The sequence below is a fragment of the Zophobas morio genome, unplaced genomic scaffold (genome assembly GCF_036711695.1).
Source record: "Zophobas morio isolate AGI-343-1 ecotype UQ-CSIRO unplaced genomic scaffold, CSIRO_AGI_Zmor_V1 ptg000044l, whole genome shotgun sequence".
NCBI classification, from domain to species: domain Eukaryota; kingdom Metazoa; phylum Arthropoda; class Insecta; order Coleoptera; family Tenebrionidae; genus Zophobas; species Zophobas morio.
In genome coordinates this window covers 5,216,998-5,238,091 of record NW_026972149.1, presented here as the reverse complement: position 1 = coordinate 5,238,091, position 21,094 = coordinate 5,216,998, and the positions used below count along the sequence as shown (strand labels likewise).

The 21,094-nt window shown below is 38.0% G+C and overlaps 1 protein-coding gene across 12 annotated transcripts; it reads left to right on the top strand.

The window, feature by feature from the left end:
- The first annotated feature begins 478 nt into the window (after nt 1–478).
- Nucleotides 479–20,913, top strand: LOC135141830 (sodium channel protein para-like). 12 transcript variants are annotated; one of them, XM_064073334.1, is made up of 31 exons: nt 480–956; nt 6,331–6,375; nt 7,592–7,768; nt 8,368–8,400; nt 9,682–9,837; nt 9,888–10,093; nt 10,146–10,274; nt 11,442–11,533; nt 11,586–11,798; nt 11,846–12,054; nt 12,109–12,273; nt 12,326–12,604; nt 12,979–13,216; nt 13,349–13,551; nt 13,608–13,704; nt 13,758–13,820; nt 14,703–14,962; nt 15,018–15,191; nt 15,244–15,406; nt 15,457–15,644; nt 15,698–15,902; nt 16,496–16,618; nt 16,686–16,916; nt 16,967–17,406; nt 17,461–17,583; nt 17,653–17,775; nt 17,823–18,017; nt 18,066–18,203; nt 18,305–18,412; nt 18,466–19,041; nt 19,090–20,913. In XM_064073334.1, the coding sequence occupies exons 3-31, from the start codon at nt 7,622–7,624 to the stop codon at nt 19,891–19,893; spliced, it is 6,081 nt and encodes a 2,026-aa protein (XP_063929404.1). In that variant the 5' UTR covers nt 480–956; nt 6,331–6,375; nt 7,592–7,621; the 3' UTR covers nt 19,894–20,913. The 12 variants fall into 12 exon arrangements, with proteins under 12 accessions (XP_063929399.1, XP_063929404.1, XP_063929405.1 ...); XM_064073338.1 differs by having other exon boundaries at nt 481–956; nt 12,326–12,547; nt 14,682–14,962; XM_064073340.1 differs by having other exon boundaries at nt 481–956; nt 12,326–12,547; nt 14,682–14,962; nt 15,698–15,932.
- The last annotated feature ends 181 nt before the right edge of the window (nt 20,914–21,094 follow it).

Genomic DNA, 21,094 nt, shown 5'->3' with positions numbered 1-21,094 from the left:
CCAAAAAATAACTTATTGAATGGTATTTGTATGTATGACGAAATTCCAAAGGAAGTTATGTTTTATTTATGATGGATTATTTAGCGTGATAATCAAGCAAGCTGTCGCTTCAGTTCGGAGAACTCATTTATGAGAGTTTGAATCGTTGTATTATTAATACGCCATTATCATTCATGGTTTTGGAGAACGACCGCATTGGACGTAAAGTATGAATGGAGGTAGAGAATTGTATGCAAATAAGGTTAAATAAAGCACGTGGCGCGTGGGTCGCGAAGGGTGTTAAGCTTGTTTGGGTGAGTGTGTTGGCAATCCTGCATGTGACTATCGATCTCTAGGCGTTTACAGCCTCTATATAATAGCACGGTTGCTATGGCGACGCTTTCCGCAACATTACTGACCATATGACGTCACAGCGCCAGCCAGTCTACTAGAAGGGTTAAGGCTAAGCGGCGTGGCGGAGGCGCCGGGCGCAAACGCAGCAGTTTGCGCCGCCGATTTGAATCTAGCGCGGCAAGAAGAACTAGCGAGCACCGAGGGCTCCTCGACGGGACCGGGTTAAGGTCCAGTTTCCTCGTGCACCTCCTCCGATCTTTTGCCCCTTCGAGCCGGATTGCCGTGGCTAAGAGTGTGTGAGCAACGGACGTGCGCGGCGCACCCTCCCTACCCCAGCGCCCGTCAAGATGGACGCTGCAGCCTAGAAGAAATGGCGATCGCAGAAGAAGTCGGAGTAGTGCTGGGGGCGCGAAGACGCGTGTGATTCTCCACAAAAGACATGCGGCATGCCCCCAGGCTTCGGCCGAGGCCCTGAACGCGAGTGTCTTCGGCATGTGCTCTGTGCTTGTCGCGACCAGCCTACGACTGTCTATTCCGCATTGTGTATCACAACTAGCAATAAATGAAGACTAATATCCCACATGATTTTTCAAGGACATACACACATAACAAAGAAAGTTGATGTAAGTAAAGTGGCTTTAGTTCAGCGATTATCTGCTGGTAACTTTGTGGGTCATTATTTAATATCGATTTGCTCTGTCGCATAGGGGTGACTGTAAGGCTCGTTCACAATCCCTCTCGAGCTTGTATCACACTTATCAACTAGCACTTAAACCGCTTATTCTTGCCGTCTCTGCAGTGCTTACACTGTTGTTGTTGCCGTTTGTCGTTTGCCGTTACTGATATAGTGCTCAAAATCTTGCTCGTCCTCGTGCTGTCCATGAAACCGCCTTTCGCCAATCTTCAATGTTAGAAACAGTGCCATGTGATTATTCTGACAGACCTCAATGCAGGTGGGTCTTAGCCTTTTACTTTTATTCATAACACGCTTCCACTTCGAAACTTACTTCTCCACACACTGTATACCTTTCCGTTACCGAAAACAATCCAATTAGAATTCTCAAACAACCCTTTCACGCTCCTCAAACAGACTATTCAAATCTGTACAAATTTTAATTTTATGTAAAACATGTCTTAATATCATCACGGCTTAACGTTCCTTTACAAATTTACAAAGGAAAGTAAACTCAGACGATTTACATAAAATTAAAACAACTTGTTTAGAAATACAATCAACTTATCGAATAAGAAATCTACATTTCTGTTGTCGCTAAACAGAACGTGAAATTTATTTTCCGCAGTATTGAAATTACATCAAGATAGACGACTGTTTATTGATATGTCACTGAAATGGGTCACAGTGGAAAACTATCGACAACCGAGTTTCAATTAGTTAATTAACATACGTTGTGCCATTTATCTGTCGAGTACAAAAAGTAACAGTCGACCCGGCGCATCCACCACAATTCTACTTTTCGAACGTTTCGTAACATGAAATCGACTGTACCTAAATAACATCCACATTTCTAAATGTAAGTTTTTTGTGAAACCCTCGTTGTCACTTTTCGAATCCCTCGACCTCAATTTCCTAAGCTGTATAAGAGTCAAGTCGATGTATTTTATGGATCTGTAAGCACTCAACCAAGTGGCAAAATTTTTTCCGTGAGGGTGAAAATAACTTAAAATTTATCACTCTATGTTGCAAGCGAAATCAATGCAAAGCTATATTTACGATCCCTGAATAATTGACCGCGCTTACGGGAGCATTAACAACGAAATAAAGTGTCAGCTTTTTAAGCGCCGAAACAAATTACTTCTGTGACAAGCTCAACTTTAATTACTTTCCGAACTTACAAGACTAATCGAACATTTTTAATGTTTTTTTCGGTATTTTAAAATGAATGATATACATGTTCGGGAAACTCTAGCCGGAGCAATAAATCACAATCTAATCCCCCTACGCATTTTTGTAACGTCTGGAAATTATAAAGACGAAATATTGCCAAACTTTTTGCTAATACTTCTTTCACGTAAAATATTTAATGTGCAAGTATTTACTTGCTAGCTTTACTAACAAATAAAATGATTACGTTAGTAGCAACCAAAAATCAATAAAATTAAAGGTGATATATAACTAACGACGAAATTGATTTTAGCTTATTTATTACGTTCAACGTTTACTTTTTAACAACTTTTAGATTAAAATGCCCTTAAGCTTATAAATATTGATGATATACGTACAAAATGAGAGAGTTCACCGGGTGGGTTCAAATTTTAAATTCATGAGAGGTTTGTTTTCGTACTCAAAACAATTGCCGCAGTGTACGTATCGCTGTGATTGATCACGAAAATAAATTTGTAAATGTTTTAACCCAGACTGAACGGATAAAAATGCGTCTAGGTAGAAACATTATTATTTATAGAGCTGATACATATTTATTCATAGTTGAATACAAATAACGATAAACATCTACATGATTAAAGTGTTGATAGCCCATAAAAGTTGAACCTGACAAATTTTCTTGGACAGGTTAGCTACACCTTTTTAACAGGTTATGAGACTACTTTTACGTATAAATTTAAACATTTTTACACTTTCGTCGAAGCTGCAGCCGATATTGCTGCTTCTAACGCGTTAAATAATATTTGGATAAACAATACATTAAAAAAATAGCCACTTTGGTGATATGCGGAAGTCTATTGAACGATTCTCTTTAAGCCACAATTTTATTGCTTGTGTATAATATACATAATGGCTACTTAACAAGCATAAAAGATTTTTTCTACCGCCCACGTTTTTTGGTTTTCTAATAGAGCTATTAACGCACGCAAATGACGTCACAGCAGTTCGTTAATAGCGGAAAGGCGTTCTTTAATAGATCTGGTGTAATTTAGATCGGTAAGATTGGCAGCAATGACGAGAAATGTCAGGTGAATGTCAGTGGCAAATCTAAACTTAAAATTTCCCATGTTTCCGGACGCGCAACTTCTTCGCAAGACATTTTAACCAATTTTAAATTACAAAAACTCGAATTGGTTCGAATTACAATTGTTGTTGTGAAAATTCGAACCTCAAATATTTCGTGGTTAGTGTCAGACCGACCCATCACCAACCACGACAAAAGTCCCCAGATTAAAAAAAATGCAAATTTCAATTAAATTTTGGGAAAAAACGTGTGCGGTAGAAAAAATAGTATAAATAACTCGTTCATAAGGCCACTGAGGCACTCATCCTTTATATAACTCGCGGCTTCGCCGCTCGTTCTATAAACTTGGATTCGTGCCTCAATATTTGCCTTATGAAACTCGTTCTTTAATATACTATTATGAGCGTTTGTTACGTTAATGAGAATCATTTACATTCCGATTGTACGGATAAATAATTTATTAGAATAATCGAGACAGTCATCGTCGACATTAGTTGAAATGTGTTATCATTAAAAATAATAATAATAATATCAACAATAATTATACACCATTTTAAAAGTGTTAATTTGCCTACTAATTAAACAGCAATTTTTCACAATTAGTTTGCGTTTATCGACCTTGAAAAGCATTTAGCTGATCAATTACCAGTCATTTACAAAATTGCAAATTACGCAAAGTTCCAGAAATATCAAAACTGTTCGTTCGTTTAATCAAATTTGGTACGCGGTGTAGTAAAACTCAATTCCTGATTAAATACGGCACACTGTGGTAGTAATTACGAAAATTAATTAATCCATTTTAATCACTTTGCTTGTAAAAAGGTAATCTAATCTTTAACACTCCTGTGTGCGATGACAAATAACACTCAAGAACGGTCTTAATTGAGTTAATTATTAAAATTCTATATAATTAGAACGAATTTCCAAAAGTGGCTTTATTCAAGGCCACAGTAGAAATTAAGTTAAGTTTAGTAAAAAGATCTATACATAATTTGTAGAAACTTTTCCGCTTAAACTTTAATATACTAAAATTACGCAACAGAAGTAGCTGGCAATTGACGTTTACTAAAACTCAATATCGCTGTTCTATTTATAAGCACCAATTTGAACAAATTGATCCGTGTTTGATTTTTAAGCGACCATTAAGAGCTTTTCAAAACGCAGTAAACCGTAAATAGATAATAAACTTCTAATGTCATGGTTAACACTCTTCCAGAAATAATCAATTTCTATTAAGTATTTAGATAACACTTTCCTAACATCCATGCAATATTCTTTCGTTAAAATCTATAACATCCAACGAACCAGCGCAATAGAAATAGACGTTTTTTGCCATACTAATGACGACTTAAAGTAAAGACAAAATTTCAAGTAAGTGGTTAACGCTAGTAGACAGACCGGAACCAGAAAACTGCATTGCGTAATCTGCAACCTGTGAAACACTCGAAAGATATAAAATCAAACATTTGCCAAAAGAAATCCTATTACAATACTTCCCTTAGCTGTCGCTTGGGGACTAAAACAATCTTGAATACAACATATTACGTTGTATCGGAAAAAGAAAAAGAAATTAGATTTGACTCTGCTTTTAAATCTAGAGCTGATAATTTTGTCCTGTCACGCTGCCAACTGGTTTTTAGGTTAAAGTAAATTGTTATTTTTGACGTATGCTACGTCAATGTGACAATTAACCGTAATCTAAAAATACGTTGGCAGTATGTGAGTTGAAGCAAAATTACGGATTAAAATTTCAAAAGCACCGGCAATTCTGGTTTTTTGTTCACATATGCTGATTAAATGTACATTACAAAATGGTGGAGGTGCCGGGATAATTCTCTGCGTGTTTACGTGTAAATACGGGTACTCTGCTGTACTCCGCTTTGTAGGTTAGTGTTAATTTTAAGATTAGTGAAATTAGTCGTTCTTGCGCCGAAGCTAGACGTGCCTGGGCACGACGCAAAGTGCCCAACCCGGGTTTTACCAGCAACATGTACATGTTTAAGCTCTTATGTTTTCGCAGAAAAGCTGAAAACTTTTATCGATTCGGGGAAAGCTTAAGAGAAATTTTATATGAGGTCATAGAAAGATGTTCAGGAGTGACTAATCCTGGCACAACATTGAGTGTTGGGATGAAATGGAATTAAGAACTCTTTACAGAACAGACGACAAAATTGGGGATGTTCCGAGAGTGCAATAAAAATAACTCTTCTTTAAAGATCTTGAACGAGGAGTTAAAGTTTTTACGGAACTAATTTCGTATCGCGGAAATGACGCAATCTTGTCAAATATTAACGGGTGCAGATTGTGACCTATTTCACCGTAGCAAAATTTACATCGATTGGTGTCTCGTCGCTTGTTTTAAATGAATTAATAAACATTGGCTTGGTTGATTCCGCCTCTTCCGGACTAAGAGCCTACCAACCTGTTGAGTATCTTAATGCTTCAAAAACCACCACGGCCCCTTATTTACCTCGATTTTATTACAATTGCCAGAAATAGAACGAGCGTGTTTGCCACGGTTTAGGGCGACTGTCTAATACCCACATTATTCATAAGTTCTTATTTTTGTGTACGCTTGAGTTCCTCTGCTACATAAATAAATAACGATACAGAAGGTGTGTTTCATATAACTGAGTATATGCGAGGGTGGGTTTTATAGTTTATGTAGATATACGACTTTGGAATTTATTCGAAACATCTCCTATTTTGCCACTCTAAGTGAAAATTGACATAAAAATGCACGGGAAAACCGAAAGTTATTTCTTGACGGAACCGTAAAACACGGTTGGCTAAAATTAAAAACACCAGACTTAATTCCTGGTAGTAAAATCGATGAGACAAATATAATTAAGGAAATGTTGCGAGCAAATTACATTAATTCGAGCTATTACATTGGGAACGGTCGGTATTAATTACACGTAAGACATTTCATTCATATCCCGAGCACTCAGTATTGTGATGGGATCACGAAATTACTCAAATTACTGCAATTAGACTACATAGAGACATCTACACTGACAATGTTACCAAATGAAGCGCAAAATATTAACCAGTGTCTTTTTATTTTCAGGTTAGTAATGTTTTTGGCCCCCAAAATTGCCCGATCTGAATACGAGTGAGTATAGATGTTGTAATGAAACACGTACCAGAAAGAAAGTTTCGTGTCTAACTAGCAAATAAATGTATGTAAATTTCGTACTATTGATTTTTGCCAGTTTCGTAAGTGCAACTAAAACCGCCATGCGGTAAGATCCTTCTTTAAATGACGAGAGAACAGAAGAAATAACCCGCGAAATTGTATTATGTAAATTGATACCTAGAACCTTTTGCGTTAAATGAGCTTTCCGTTTTCGTAGAATTAATTGCTTGAGAGACGCAATTTCAAGAAATATAACGTCTCATTCTTCGCAGAATTTAAATCTATCGATTTTCGTGGTCCAATTTATCTTCTTAACCCACTACTTCTCAATAAAAGATTAATGACACCGTTTACTCACAACGAAGATAACAATAACTAACCAGGACGGGGATACTGTAAAAGCATGTTTGTAGATGATAGCTTTGTGTGTTACGAGGTCGAAAAGTTCTTCTTCGAAAATATGCCAACATCAGTCCTTCGTCACCCTGCTTTTAGAAGAACGACGTCCAATTATCTCAGGAGATCGATCTCCATTAATTGGCTTTCTGATATTAATTGGTGATGCGAGAATTTAAAATTAAAAGCATCTGTACCCGTCCCAGAAGGCTGACATTTAGAATGCGATGAATCGGTCTTGGCGTCATCAGGATCTATTATTATCATATCAGAAAGGATTTCTTTCTATTTATATTTACGGGTAAGGGCGGCATTGCGACCCACACTCTATTCACTCAAAATTATTGATTTTCATCAAATCTTCATTCGAAACTTAACACCATCATCTTAGATCACAATGAACGAATATTATTATCAAAGACAAAGCTAGAGTCTAAGGTATGAATGCAACCTATCAGCTTCTGTCCCAGAAAAAGATAAACATAGCAGACTCGCAGACTCCGCCCTTTTACATTTTCGCTGTCTCACTCTCCTTGAGAACGCGAATGGAAGTAATCAATTTTAGCGTCATCTCTCTCTATATCGTGGAGCCAAAGAGTCTATTGTATACGGGACAAGGACAATGCGATACGTTAAAAGCTTATATATGTCGGGGAATGTTTTCCCCAAATTCTAGGCGCCTATGAATGAAACCTAAAACACCACTAGATTGCGTCGCAATTCAAGGATACCCGATGACACCACGACTATCAGTAGATCGTCCTTCGGAAGACAAATTCGCCTTTTTTTGTTTTAGGGTATCCTGGGGGCCTAGGCGCGAGGAGAAATGTCCGAAGCCTCTGACTTATCGTCCGAGGAGGAGCGCTGCATATTCCGTCCATTCACGCGCGAGTCGCTTGCGATCATCGAGACTAGAATTGCAGAAGAGTATGCTAGGCAGAAGGAGCTCGAAAAGAAAAAAGCTGAAGGAGAGGTAAGAAGACCAAATTTTGGACCGTCATTTTTCACTCGCATTAAATTATGACCATTTGACGCAGACTCAACACAACACGAATAATTCACTTAGAAGGCAGATCGTGTAGATTGCAAACAACACGACGAAAGAGTGAGTTATTGGTGAGAATGCGATACTGCTGAATCGTGACCGATATACATCTTCCATATTATTTATTCTGTGTATATATTTGTTTCGTTTTCTCAGGACTCTTAGTATGTAAAACCGTGCTTGGAAGCATGCATGATTCTATGTATTTACATTGTCGACAGTACTATAAAATCACAGTATGAGGCTATACCCTACTGGCGTTCGTAAGTCTTAAGGAATAAGCTTAAGACAGGTACTTATACGCATCACATTGGCTCATTTTCGAGAGAAATTCGTCCATTTCATATCATGGCATCACAAGATTGTCAACTTTTTCCAACCGGTGCTTCATCGTCATGAAGGATTTTGGTAGATGTAGCGTAGTTGGAAGTGTAGATCCTTCATGACGATTAGCCACTGCAAAATCATGTGATGTATTGTAGCCAAGCATTGTGCTTATCGATGTTAAACTATACCCTTTATTGCAGACTGGTTTTGGACGAAGGAAAAAGAAAAAAGAAGTAAGGTTTACTGATTAAAAATGCTCCAAAGAGTTGCTTTTTAGCGAATTAATGCCTCTGACGATTTTCAAAATTACTGTCAACGCCTTGACAAGGCTCACACCACTATTTCTTCCGTTTCCTTCCTTTCTAGATATCGTCAGTTGCATCTGATAGCTTCATTTTGTTGATGCTTGATTTAGATGATTTACTGCATTTCCACCTTCTTGCATATTAGGAAATGTATGCATTAAATTGATTTAACTAGTTTTCAGCACATTTGACCAAAGACAATGCCACACCAACACATTGTTAATCTATAAATGATAGAATACTATTTTTAACCGAAGCAAGAATCAATTTTTTAGTTAAAAATAGTTTCTGTGTTTATCGCTATACACGGACTAACCCATCGTTGAAGCATGGTTGATTAGTTAAGCCTGGAGCCTGCTTGGTTTATCAAACTTTATTTTAGTGTTGAAACTATAGAAATTATAGTTTGAAAGTTTTGCTACTGCTTTCGTTCTGACTGCTAAACAGCGGAATAGCCACATTAGTTAAACCACACTTCTACTACTATCGTTTTTCACATACGTACACAACCCTATGCTGGTCTTTGTTTAACTTCTCCCCTTTTTTCTCCAAAGTTCTCGACTGTTTTACGCACCGAACTTTATTTAGCGTTGCGAATAATGGCAAACAACAAAGTTGGTTGCGGCTTGGAAGAGAACGCCGCTTTAATTTACTTAAACTTCCCATTATCCTCGCTTTCTAAGACGTAAGAAATTCGATTTCACATAGAACTTGTTACCAAATTTTGCATCTAATTGTAGTATCTTTGTGTTAAGTTGAAAAAGGGCAAATGGGATTATAACGGTTCAAAGTTAACAAACCCGACGAAGCTCGCAGCGTATAATATAAAGAAAAAAATCTCTTTTGAACTTTCTACTTGTGCAAAGCGATATTTAAAGAAATTTGCACACAAATTTACGCTTCTGTAAACTTTCTCCAGTACAAAGCCTTAGCTTTTTCACGATCGCATACACCACTCAACAAGCGACTTTCTTCTTATTCAACCACACTTATTCAAGCGCATGTGTGTTTTGTCAGTTCTCTTTTCTTCTTCTATTCACATCAACATTATTACACTGCGATTTTTGAAATTTTTACAAAAACTCCACACGTTACATACACCGAACACTGTTGTTCAATTGTTTCGGACGGTTCGTTGAAAGCAGAATTTGTAAATTTGGGCCGAGTTGTGTGCCGGCGGATTTTTAATTGTATGTGTATCTGTGCCAGATTCGGTATGAGGACGAGGACGAAGATGAAGGCCCCCAACCTGATCCAACTCTGGAGCAAGGGCTGCCTATACCAGTACGTCTTCAGGGTAGCTTTCCTCCAGAATTGGCTAGTACACCTCTTGAGGACATCGACGCTTTTTACAGTAACCAAAGGGTAAGGATTGACGCGCGCGACTGATATCTACTGACGACCTTCGATTTCAGACTTTTGTAGTAGTTAGTAAAGGCAAGGACATATTTCGATTTAGCGCAACAAACGCCATGTGGATACTCGATCCCTTCAATCCAATCCGTCGAGTAGCTATTTATGTTCTAGTGCATCCTTTATTTTCTCTTTTTATCATTACCACAATCCTCGTCAATTGTATCCTCATGATTATGCCCACAACACCCACCGTAGAATCAACTGAGTAAGTTACATCAAAAGTGTTTTACATGTTTCAGCAACATGTTCGTTTCTAGAGTGATATTCACAGGCATCTACACGTTCGAATCAGCTGTGAAGGTGATGGCGAGAGGTTTTATTCTTGAACCGTTCACCTACCTTAGAGATGCATGGAACTGGCTCGACTTCGTAGTCATAGCTTTAGCGTGAGTAGCTTAGAGTTAGGTGATAGAACATTACTATTTAGATTAGTTTCTAATTTCGATACATAAAAAATCCATTAGTTAACATTTTTTTAAACAACAAGACACATGTAACTACCAATACGGTTACTACCCATGCACACTGTAGAACAATATAACCCGATATATCGTCTAACTTTCTCAAAATTAATACAAAATGGCGCTAAGTTTCAGTCTTTAGAAAGCGCACTATTTAATTTGCTGTACCGTCCCAAACCCGAGAGATCATACTTAGACGAGTTAGAGATAGGTAGTAGGATATAAGAATGTAAGAACAATAAAAGAATGTTATAACATAAGTAGTACATAAAAATTTATTATAATCTCCTTCTACAGTACGTCTAGATGAGCAAGCACTTGAAAGAAAAGACCCGATTTTTTATTGTGTGCTTTGGTGTGCAAACTCCCGCCTACTTGAACCACATTTAGATAACTTCTTTAAAACAAGCAATATTTGATTTTGCTCCACATACACCACAGAGACACAAAAAAGTGACAGTAGTTTGAACCGCGAAGTACACAGTCGAAAAGAACTGAGCGTGCCACAAGTGCTTACTCCGAGTGGACCATGCTTTGAGCGTACATTCTACTAGAGTAACTAACTTTACACTGTTACATTAATTTCTTTGGTTATAACAGTTTTTCAGTTATAAAAATTTAAAATTTGTTATATATTTAATTTTTTCTATAGTTTATTTTTTGTCGTTTTTTGAATAACATTTCCCTCTTTACTTCACAGCTATGACTAATATTTTCTTATTGGCTTAAAAGATTGTTTGTAATTTTGGCTAAATGCAATTAAAAATATTACAAGTGAGTTTATTGTGACTGCTACCATTGTATTCATAATTGTAGAAAATTAAGTAGTTTATGATCGTTTAATTAGAAATTATTATCTGTACAACGATAGAGATCAATCAAACACTATAGAATAGTTTAGAACTAACTTTATTAGAATTTAAGTAATAGATTCTTTTCGTAGATAGATTGTTTTACAAAGTTGGTTAATAATTCCATGCATTATGATGTACAATGTGTTGTGTTGTATACTGTGAGAAGAGCTTTTAGCGATTCTAGTAGCAAATTAACCTCAAAGAAAACTAAAGCATAAACGAAAAATGAATTTTCCAGTTATGTTACCATGGGTATAGACCTTGGAAATCTTGCTGCCTTGAGAACATTTAGGGTACTACGAGCTCTAAAAACCGTTGCCATTGTGCCAGGTAACTTTTTAAAAACGTAACAACCCTAAATAATAACATTTTTTTTACAAAGGTTTGAAGACTATCGTGGGAGCTGTAATAGAATCTGTAAAAAATCTACGAGATGTGATAATTTTAACAATGTTTTCCCTGTCAGTATTTGCATTGATAGGTTTACAAATTTATATGGGAGTGCTAACCCAAAAATGTATCAAAGAGTTTCCAATGGATGGCTCGTGGGGAAATCTTACCGCTGAAAATTGGGAAAGATTTGTCAGCAACGAATGTAAGTTGTGCAATTTCGCAAAAAAAGGTCTGATTTTACTGCTGCAGCAAATTGGTATTATGATGAGGATAAAGGCGAAAGACCATTGTGTGGGAATTCATCCGGAGCAGGACAGTGTAAAGAGGGTTACAGATGTTTACAAGGTTATGGCGAAAATCCAAATTATGGTTACACGAGTTTTGATACATTCGGTTGGGCGTTCCTTTCTGCCTTTAGACTAATGACTCAGGATTATTGGGAAAATTTATATCAACTGGTAATAATGAGATAATTGAGTGAGGGTGTTGAAATCAAAAACGAATTATTTTAGGTTTTAAGATCCGCCGGTCCTTGGCATATGTTGTTTTTTATTGTTATCATATTTTTGGGTTCATTCTATTTGGTTAACTTAATTTTGGCTATTGTCGCTATGTCTTATGATGAGTTACAGAAGAAGGCTCAGGATGAGGAGGAAGCAGAAGCAAACGCCCTCAGGGTAACTAGTGAGCGTTTGTTACTGCCTAGATACCGTGTTTATGCTTGTGTAGGAAGCCGAAGAGAAAGCGAAAGAGAAGCAGGATAGAGCGGATGCGAGAGCGGCGGCGGCTGAAGCAGCAGCGGCAGCAGCGATGGTAGCAGCATCGGGCGAAATCATTAAATCCTCGTCGGACTATTCGTGTCACAGTTACCAGTCTTTCGTAGAACAACCCAACGGACAGGACGACAACAACAAGGAGAAGATAAGCATTCGTTCGGAAGGATTAGATTCCGTGAGTGAACAAAGAAGAGTTCCTACTAATCTCAGCAAGATGCGGAAAGTCAGCGCTGTAAGTGTCTTGATATTTATTGAGAAATCATTGAAACTAGTAAAAATTATTGTTGCTTACTAACTACTTCAACTATGGTCTGAGAAAAATAAAAATCATGACAATTATAGTGTCGAGACTATCTTTTCTATTATTTTCCACTTTCTGCTTGGCTTTTGTTTTCTTACTCTTAAGCAAGATCTAGTAAGCCTTGCCACTGTCACACAATTCACAGCGATTGCTTTCTGCGGGCTGGAATACAGCAATGTGACTCGGTGAAGAATGACAGAGTCATAGCTTTTGGAGCACAGTATTGTGGTGAACCACGATGCTAGGCTTTTTAACACTGTAGATATAAACACATCATGCATGTATAGATCATGTCCCGTGTTCAGGCCAGTCTCAGTCTACCTGGATCTCCGTTCAATCTTCGACGAGGCTCTCGAGGTAGTCACCAGTTCACACTGAGAAACAATAGGCGTATGGCTCCCCCCGGCGATCGGAAACCACTGGTTCTGTCGACTTATCTCGACGCCCAAGAACATCTACCCTACGCTGATGACTCCAACGCAGTGACTCCAATGAGTGAAGAAAACGGAGTTATGGTCCTTCCCATGTATTATGCAAACTTGGGTACGTATTTTCATCACACCGCTAACAACCACAGTAATTATTGAGACTCCCCCTTTGTAACGGTGTTTCTAAACACTGAGATCTCTATAATTACCAAGCTATTGCGTTCATATTAACTTACTCTAACCTAAGGATCACGTCATTCATCGTACACTTCACATGCTTCACGGATGTCATACACTTCTCATGGAGATTTGTTAGGCGGTTTGGGAAGCAATGGAAAAGTTATGACGAAAGAGAGTCAGCTGAGAGGTCGCTCCAAGAGAAATGGATCACAAGGCGCAGCGAACCCCTTAAGCTATGATATGACCAACAAGACACACAGAGGCGACTACGTAAGTTTTTGACTTGAATTGTAAACCATGAAGTTAACAATTTCTGCACACACCAGGATGGTCCCACCGGGCACTTCTGCGGATCAAAGTTGAAGCAATTAGACAATCCATTCATCGATAGCAATCAGAAACAAACAGTAGTAGACATGAAAGGTAAACGATTTAGATATTCTATAACTGTATTATGATCGAAACGTTGTTATTAGATGTGATGGTGCTGAACGACATCATCGAGCAGGCAGCCGTCAGTGGAGGTAGCGATCGTGGAGGTAAATTCGGAATTCATTTAACCCCAAAAATACATCCTTTCACTTAACCTTTACACACCATCGCAATTTGCTTGATTTAGTAACACTAGCAACCGCACGACATATGTCATCATAATATGTGTTGCTAGACCATTCGAACTAATACATGTTTATATTTACTACATTGTACAATATGGAGGAAAAATTAACAAGAATACTTTTACTAGGTAAATAAATTGCATATATTATACATCGATAATCAGTAATGTTAGCACTTAACACATTTCGTATCAAAGCACCTTCAAATATTTTGATTAGAAACCATCATAAATTCCCTTGCCCCTTAATTGTTTCAATTGTTTCATCTATCAGCTACCTGATTATGATGAGCATCAAATTGCTAGTTAGTTCAGTGTAGGTTCTAAATAGGAGCAACCCCCAAACAGTTAAGGAGTGAACGAACATCATTATCATTAGCTACTATTTTAGATTTGATGTGTTGAAATCATTTAGTTAGAGTCGTATTTTGGTATTGGTTATAGCCAAGTAAGCGCTATTGTTTCATCGGCCCTCTGGCTGCGTCTTTATGACGGCATGAGCTTCTAGTAATCACTTACTAGAACACGTAGCCTTAATAGTTCTTAACCGAAATTTGCTAAAGCAATTTTCGATGGTGTTGACTGAGTTGTTTTACGGTATTGTTTTCGACTCACTGACAACAAGGAAAATGAAACCGTACTTGCTTTGAAAAGCGACAAACAGATGATGACAACACAAGACTTAACCAGCGGTTAAGAACGGCTGTCGCACTATCGCATTGCACAAAACCTCTTTTCCCAAAAAAGAGTGTGTCAGTAATATTTTTACTAATCTTTCGTACAGTTTCTGTTTATTATTTCTCAGCCAATAATGACGAGGAGGAAGAAGAACCAACAATAAAGGAACGCGTTCTAGAATACACTATAAGAATCATAGATATCTTTTGTGTTTGGGATTGCTGTACATGCTGGGTAGCAATCAAGAATTTCGTCAGCTTAATAGTTTTCGACCCTTTCGTCGAACTCTTCATCACGCTCTGCATCGTAGTCAACACGCTATTTATGGCACTGGACCACCACGACATGGACAAGGACTTAGAGAAAGCTTTGAAAAGTGGAAACTACGTATGCACAAGTTTGTAAAGAGAACGACACATATTTACCCTATTACCCGTTTTAGTTTTTTACTGCTACATTTGCCATCGAAGCTACTATGAAACTAGTCGCTATGAGTCCGAAATACTACTTCCAAGAAGGTTGGAACATCTTTGATTTCATAATTGTAGCACTGTCCTTAATCGAACTTGGACTCGAGGGGGTCCAAGGATTATCAGTTTTACGTTCGTTTAGATTGGTAAACACACATATATCACGAAAATCGCTCACTCGTCTCTTTTGAATTGCAGCTAAGAGTGTTCAAATTAGCAAAATCATGGCCGACTTTGAATTTGCTCATTTCCATCATGGGCAGAACTATGGGGGCTTTAGGCAACCTAACCTTCGTGTTGTGTATTATCATATTCATATTCGCCGTGATGGGTATGCAGTTGTTTGGAAAAAATTATACAGGTACCTCGATTTGTTCTGACGCGACGACTATTAACTGTGGTTTTTCGCAGATAACGTGGACCGCTTTCCTGATCACGACCTTCCAAGATGGAACTTCACAGATTTTATGCATTCCTTTATGATAGTGTTCCGAGTGTTGTGTGGAGAATGGATAGAGTCTATGTGGGACTGTATGTTAGTGGGTGATGTGTCTTGTATCCCATTCTTCCTTGCTACCGTTGTTATTGGCAATCTTGTGGTGCGTATATCTTACTAATTGAAAGTACGGATCCATCGTAAGTTCGGTCGTAGGTTCTTAATCTTTTCTTAGCTCTGCTTTTGAGTAATTTTGGATCGTCGAGTCTGTCGGCGCCCACGGCCGACAACGACACCAACAAAATTGCGGAGGCCTTTGACAGAATAGGCCGTTTTACAAGATGGACAAAGGCTAGTGTTTTACATATCGCTAAACTGATTCGATTCAAGCTCACCAACCAAATATCCGACCAGCCGTCAGGTGAGGGACCGTCCAACAGTTGGAACCAAGGTTTTTATCCAACAATCTGATAGCTCGCTGGTTCTGCTTGCTATACAATTGTAGTGCTTATTTTGAGCAAATTATCATTTCGCATGTTGACTTTAGATGGCGGATATAAAATGCTGTCTTTCCAACCTGTGGACATAACGTGGAAACTACATTCTCTTCGCTTAAGTTTATGTTCTGTGTTACGTTTTTCGTATTGTCTTTTGCACACGGATCAACTCCCATCTAAAGTGGTATATAGTTATTCTAGTACGAGTATATTTTCACACGATCACCAAAAAATTTTAAAGTAGCGTTGACGAAATTATCATAACGTAGAAACAACGTCAATAATTCTTAAAAACTTAACTTTAGTTTGCAATTAGATAAATATTTCTCTTTTTTGTTTGCATGTGGACATGTTACTTTGACTCACAAATCGTAAATTAGCAAACAATTTATTTTTGCTTTCGACAAGACAACAAAATTCTAGTTAGATAAATTTATGTTTATTCCAACTGTTATTCAATACTAAGTAAATACTTAAGACATTACTCGCCTGTATTTATAATAATAAATAATTGTAGATGTGAGGGATGGTGGTTTAGAAATATCCGCTGAAGAAATTGTAGCTGATGGGTTAATAAAAAAGAGCCCCAAAGATCGCCTTGAGGTAACAATAGGAACGGGCATGGATTTGACCGTACACGGTAAGAAGACTTCGAAAAGGAATAAAGACGTCTGCTTTAAACAGACTTTTGAAAGACACTCTTGCAGGGGACCCAAAAAGAGGCAAAAACAGCATCAACAAAAGCAAAACTATAGGAAACTCGATTCTAGAGCACGGTATGTACATCGGACATCTAGACGAAGACGAAATAAGTAACAAGTCGTACGGAAGTCATAAACATAGATTTAAAGATGAGAGTCACAAAGGTAGTGCCGATATGTTAGACGAACATGAGGAAAAACGAGATGCTAGTAAAGAAGAATTAGGCATCGCCGACGGTAAAACTCTCAAAATATACTACCACAAAATCGACTCGACACTGTTTTAGAAATGGAAGATGACAGATACGAAAGCGAAAGACCGTTAACTGACATCGTGGTAGTCGCAAATACAGAAGACATTATCATAGATGAATATGCCGCAGATTGCTTTCCAGAAACGTGTTACAAAAAGTTCCCCTTTCTTGCAGGAGACGAAGATTCGCCTTTTTGGCAAGGCTGGGGGAATTTGCGATTTAAGACGTTTCGTCTTATAGAGAACAAGTACTTTGAAACGGCTGTTATTATAATGATTTTGCTTAGCAGTTTAGCGTTGGCTTTAGAAGACGTTCATCTACAACAGAGGCCCATTTTGCAAGACGTGTTATACTACATGGATAGAATATTTACGGTGATATTTTTCTTTGAAATGTTAATCAAGTGGTTAGCTTTAGGGTTCCAAACGTATTTCACGAATGCATGGTGCTGGTTAGATTTTGTAATTGTAATGGTATGTAACCATGTATACAAGAAGTACCAACAGAGATTAATGTGTTCGTTGCAGGTATCGCTAATTAACTTCATTGCCGCTTTATGTGGTGCCGGCGGAATTCAAGCTTTTAAAACTATGCGGACACTGCGAGCGCTAAGACCACTTCGTGCTATGTCACGTATGCAAGGAATGAGGGTAAGTAAAGAAATTTTGCCTTAAATAGTGTCCCTGATTCCGATTGTTTACTTACAACAAACTTTTTAGGTTGTCGTAAACGCGTTGGTACAAGCGATACCATCTATCTTCAATGTATTGCTAGTGTGCTTAATATTTTGGTTAATTTTTGCTATAATGGGTGTACAGTTGTTTGCCGGCAAATATTTTAAAGTAGGTATTGTTAATTTTGAAAACGTTTACTAACGGACTATATTTAGTGCGTAGACGCAAATAAATCAACGTTAAGCTATGAAATAATACCAGATTATAATGCTTGTGTAGCTGAAAACTACACATGGGAAAACTCTCCAATGAACTTTGACCACGTGGGAAAGGCATACCTTTGTCTCTTCCAGGTTGCCACATTCAAAGGGTGGATACAAATTATGAACGACGCCATAGATTCTAGAGATGTAAGTTCAAACACGATTATTCTGTCCCAAATAATTCAAACATTTCAGATAAATAAGCAACCCATAAGAGAAACCAATATTTATATGTACTTATACTTTGTATTTTTTATAATCTTTGGATCATTTTTTACACTAAATCTGTTTATTGGTGTCATCATCGATAACTTTAATGAGCAAAAGAAAAAGGTAAGTTTAAACTTTGACTAAAATCATGTTACATGAGTACCTAATGGAACCCATCACAAAGCGGTACCGCTGTGTACACCCATTGACAATCTTTGTTCCAGGGTGGTGATTCCATAGCGTTAATGATGACCGACGCTCAGAAAAAATACTACAATGCGATGAAAAAAATGGGTTCGAAGAAACCGATGAAAGCTATACCAAGACCGAGGGTACGTGAATTTCACGATGTCCATATTAACATAATTGTTGTCTATGTTTGTAGTGGAGACCTCAAGCTATCGTCTTCGAAATAGTATCAAACAAAAAATTCGATATGATAATCATGTTGTTTATCGGATTAAACATGTTGACGATGACAATGGATCACTACCAACAGGAAGAAACCTTTACGAAGGTTCTGGATTCGCTCAACACGATTTTCATTGTTATATTTAGTACCGAGTGCCTCATGAAAATTTTTGCTTTACGTTATCATTACTTTACAGAACCTTGGAACCTGTTCGATACAGTAGTAGTAATTTTATCAATTTTGGGATTGGTCCTTAGCGATATAATTGAGAAGTACTTTGTATCGCCGACACTACTAAGAGTAGTGCGAGTGGCGAAAGTAGGGAGAGTCCTTCGATTAGTGAAGGGAGCAAAAGGCATCCGTACACTGCTTTTCGCATTAGCCATGTCACTGCCTGCACTGTTCAACATCTGTTTACTACTATTCTTGGTCATGTTCATCTTTGCCATTTTTGGGATGTCTTTCTTCATGCACGTGAAAGATAAAAGTGGATTGGATGATGTGTACAATTTCAAGACGTTCGGTCAATCCATGATTCTCTTGTTCCAAGTATGTTTATGTAGCTTGTGTTGTAGAATCTACGGGGTTCGTTTTCAGATGTCCACTTCAGCAGGATGGGACGGAGTGCTTGATGGTATCATCAACGAAGAAGATTGCAAGTTACCGAATAACGAGATAGGAGAGACCGGAAATTGTGGAAACTCGACGATCGGCATCGCTTTTTTGCTAAGCTATCTCGTTATATCTTTCCTCATCGTGATCAACATGTACATCGCTGTGATTTTGGAAAACTATTCCCAGGCTACAGAAGACGTACAGGAAGGTTTAACAGATGACGACTACGATATGTACTATGAGATTTGGCAGCAGTTCGATCCGGACGGAACGCAGTACATACGGTACGACCAAGTGTCGGACTTGTTCGATGTGTTGGAACCTCCTTTACAAATCCACAAACCAAATAAATACAAAATCTATTCCATGGACATTCCTATATGCAAAGGTGATCTGATGTTTTGTGTAGATATATTAGACGCGCTAACCAAAGACTTCTTCGCCCGGAAGGGCAACGCGATTGAGGAAACAGATGAACTAGGTGAAGTGCAACCTGTACAAAACGAGCCGGGTTATGAAAAAATTAGTTCTACACTGTACAGACAGCGTGAGGAATATTGTGCAAGACTGATCCAGACAGCGTGGCGGAAGTACAGACAACGCAGCGGTGATGCTCCCGAACAACCAGTGACCGTGGAGGAGAGTACCGGTGGCGGGGAAGGGGAAGTTGAGGCTCACCAAACTGCCGTTTTGGTCGAGAGTGACGGATTTGTGACCAAAAACGGGCACAAGGTAGTGTTACACAGTCGTACGCCCAGCATCAGCTCCAAGTCTGCAGACGTCTGAGATTGGCCCCGCCCCTCCCCGATTTCGCCATAGGCTCGGATGGCCATACTGCACGTCTTTTTATCTCGGCTGCACTCCAGAAGGTTCTTCACTCTTACATACATCGAATTCCGTATAAATATCTACTGTAACTGCGTCTACTGCGTTAAGCTGTTGCTGGATACTTTCGAGATAAAACTTACGTGGACTTAAGTCTGTGCTGTGTAGTTTGATGGAGAAGGTATCGTATATTAAGTGTCAACTGCTTTTGCTGCTCATATCGCTATTGATAATACTCGAATACATATAGCGTTTAAATCCACTTTCACCATCCAAGTCATAGTTGTATGAACAGTGAATTCACTGGCTAGTTCTATGTTAAATTTTCATTTACACGTGATTATAAAGTAGCAACTATGTCCCAGCATTTGTTGCTAGTTTTAACTCATGAGATAGTCCCAAAAATTGAAAATTCTACACAAAACTGGTCGCTAATACAAAAAACAGTTGATGTAAAACTTTACACGTTTTGTTTATTCAGGGGGCCTGTTATTTCGAAACATGTTAAACTTCATCCACTCATCTTTTTAATAATAATTATTGAGGTTTTCAAAAGTAAGAAAGAATAGTACGGAGTTCATAAAACCGGTTCCACTTAGTACAGCCGTGGAACCGTCAACTGTAAGACGTTTATAAACTTTTGGAGATCTCACCTGCCAACAAGCCGTATGTTTTGAACTAACAGGATTACCACATAACTCAATGATTGTAACGCTAGGAGTAAAATCCTGTACATAATTGTTATTATTAACAAACTAACAAAAAGGCTTGATTTGTTCTGCATGCAGACTACATCAAGCTTATACATCCTGAGTCCATTAACCTTAATTAATCGACATCACACAGCTAAAGAATCTCAACGCACTGATAAGGTAAAAGCAAGTTTATTGTTATTTGGGAGCAACCGTTCCCAAGTGGTTCCCAAAAACAAAATAGGCATTTCAAATTTAAGGATAATGATTCAGGTTTAGCACTTCCAAGTCGGGTTGAGAGAAAAGAGCATAATTTTTGTTTGGATTTTAAAGACCTTTGCTTAAATTTTTAAACACTGGTTAGCTGCACAAACTTAACAAAACAAAAAAATGCCTTTTTTCTCAAATCAGCCTCAAATAATATTCTAAATGGGCCCGAATCAATGAACAATAAATACTAAACAAGTGAA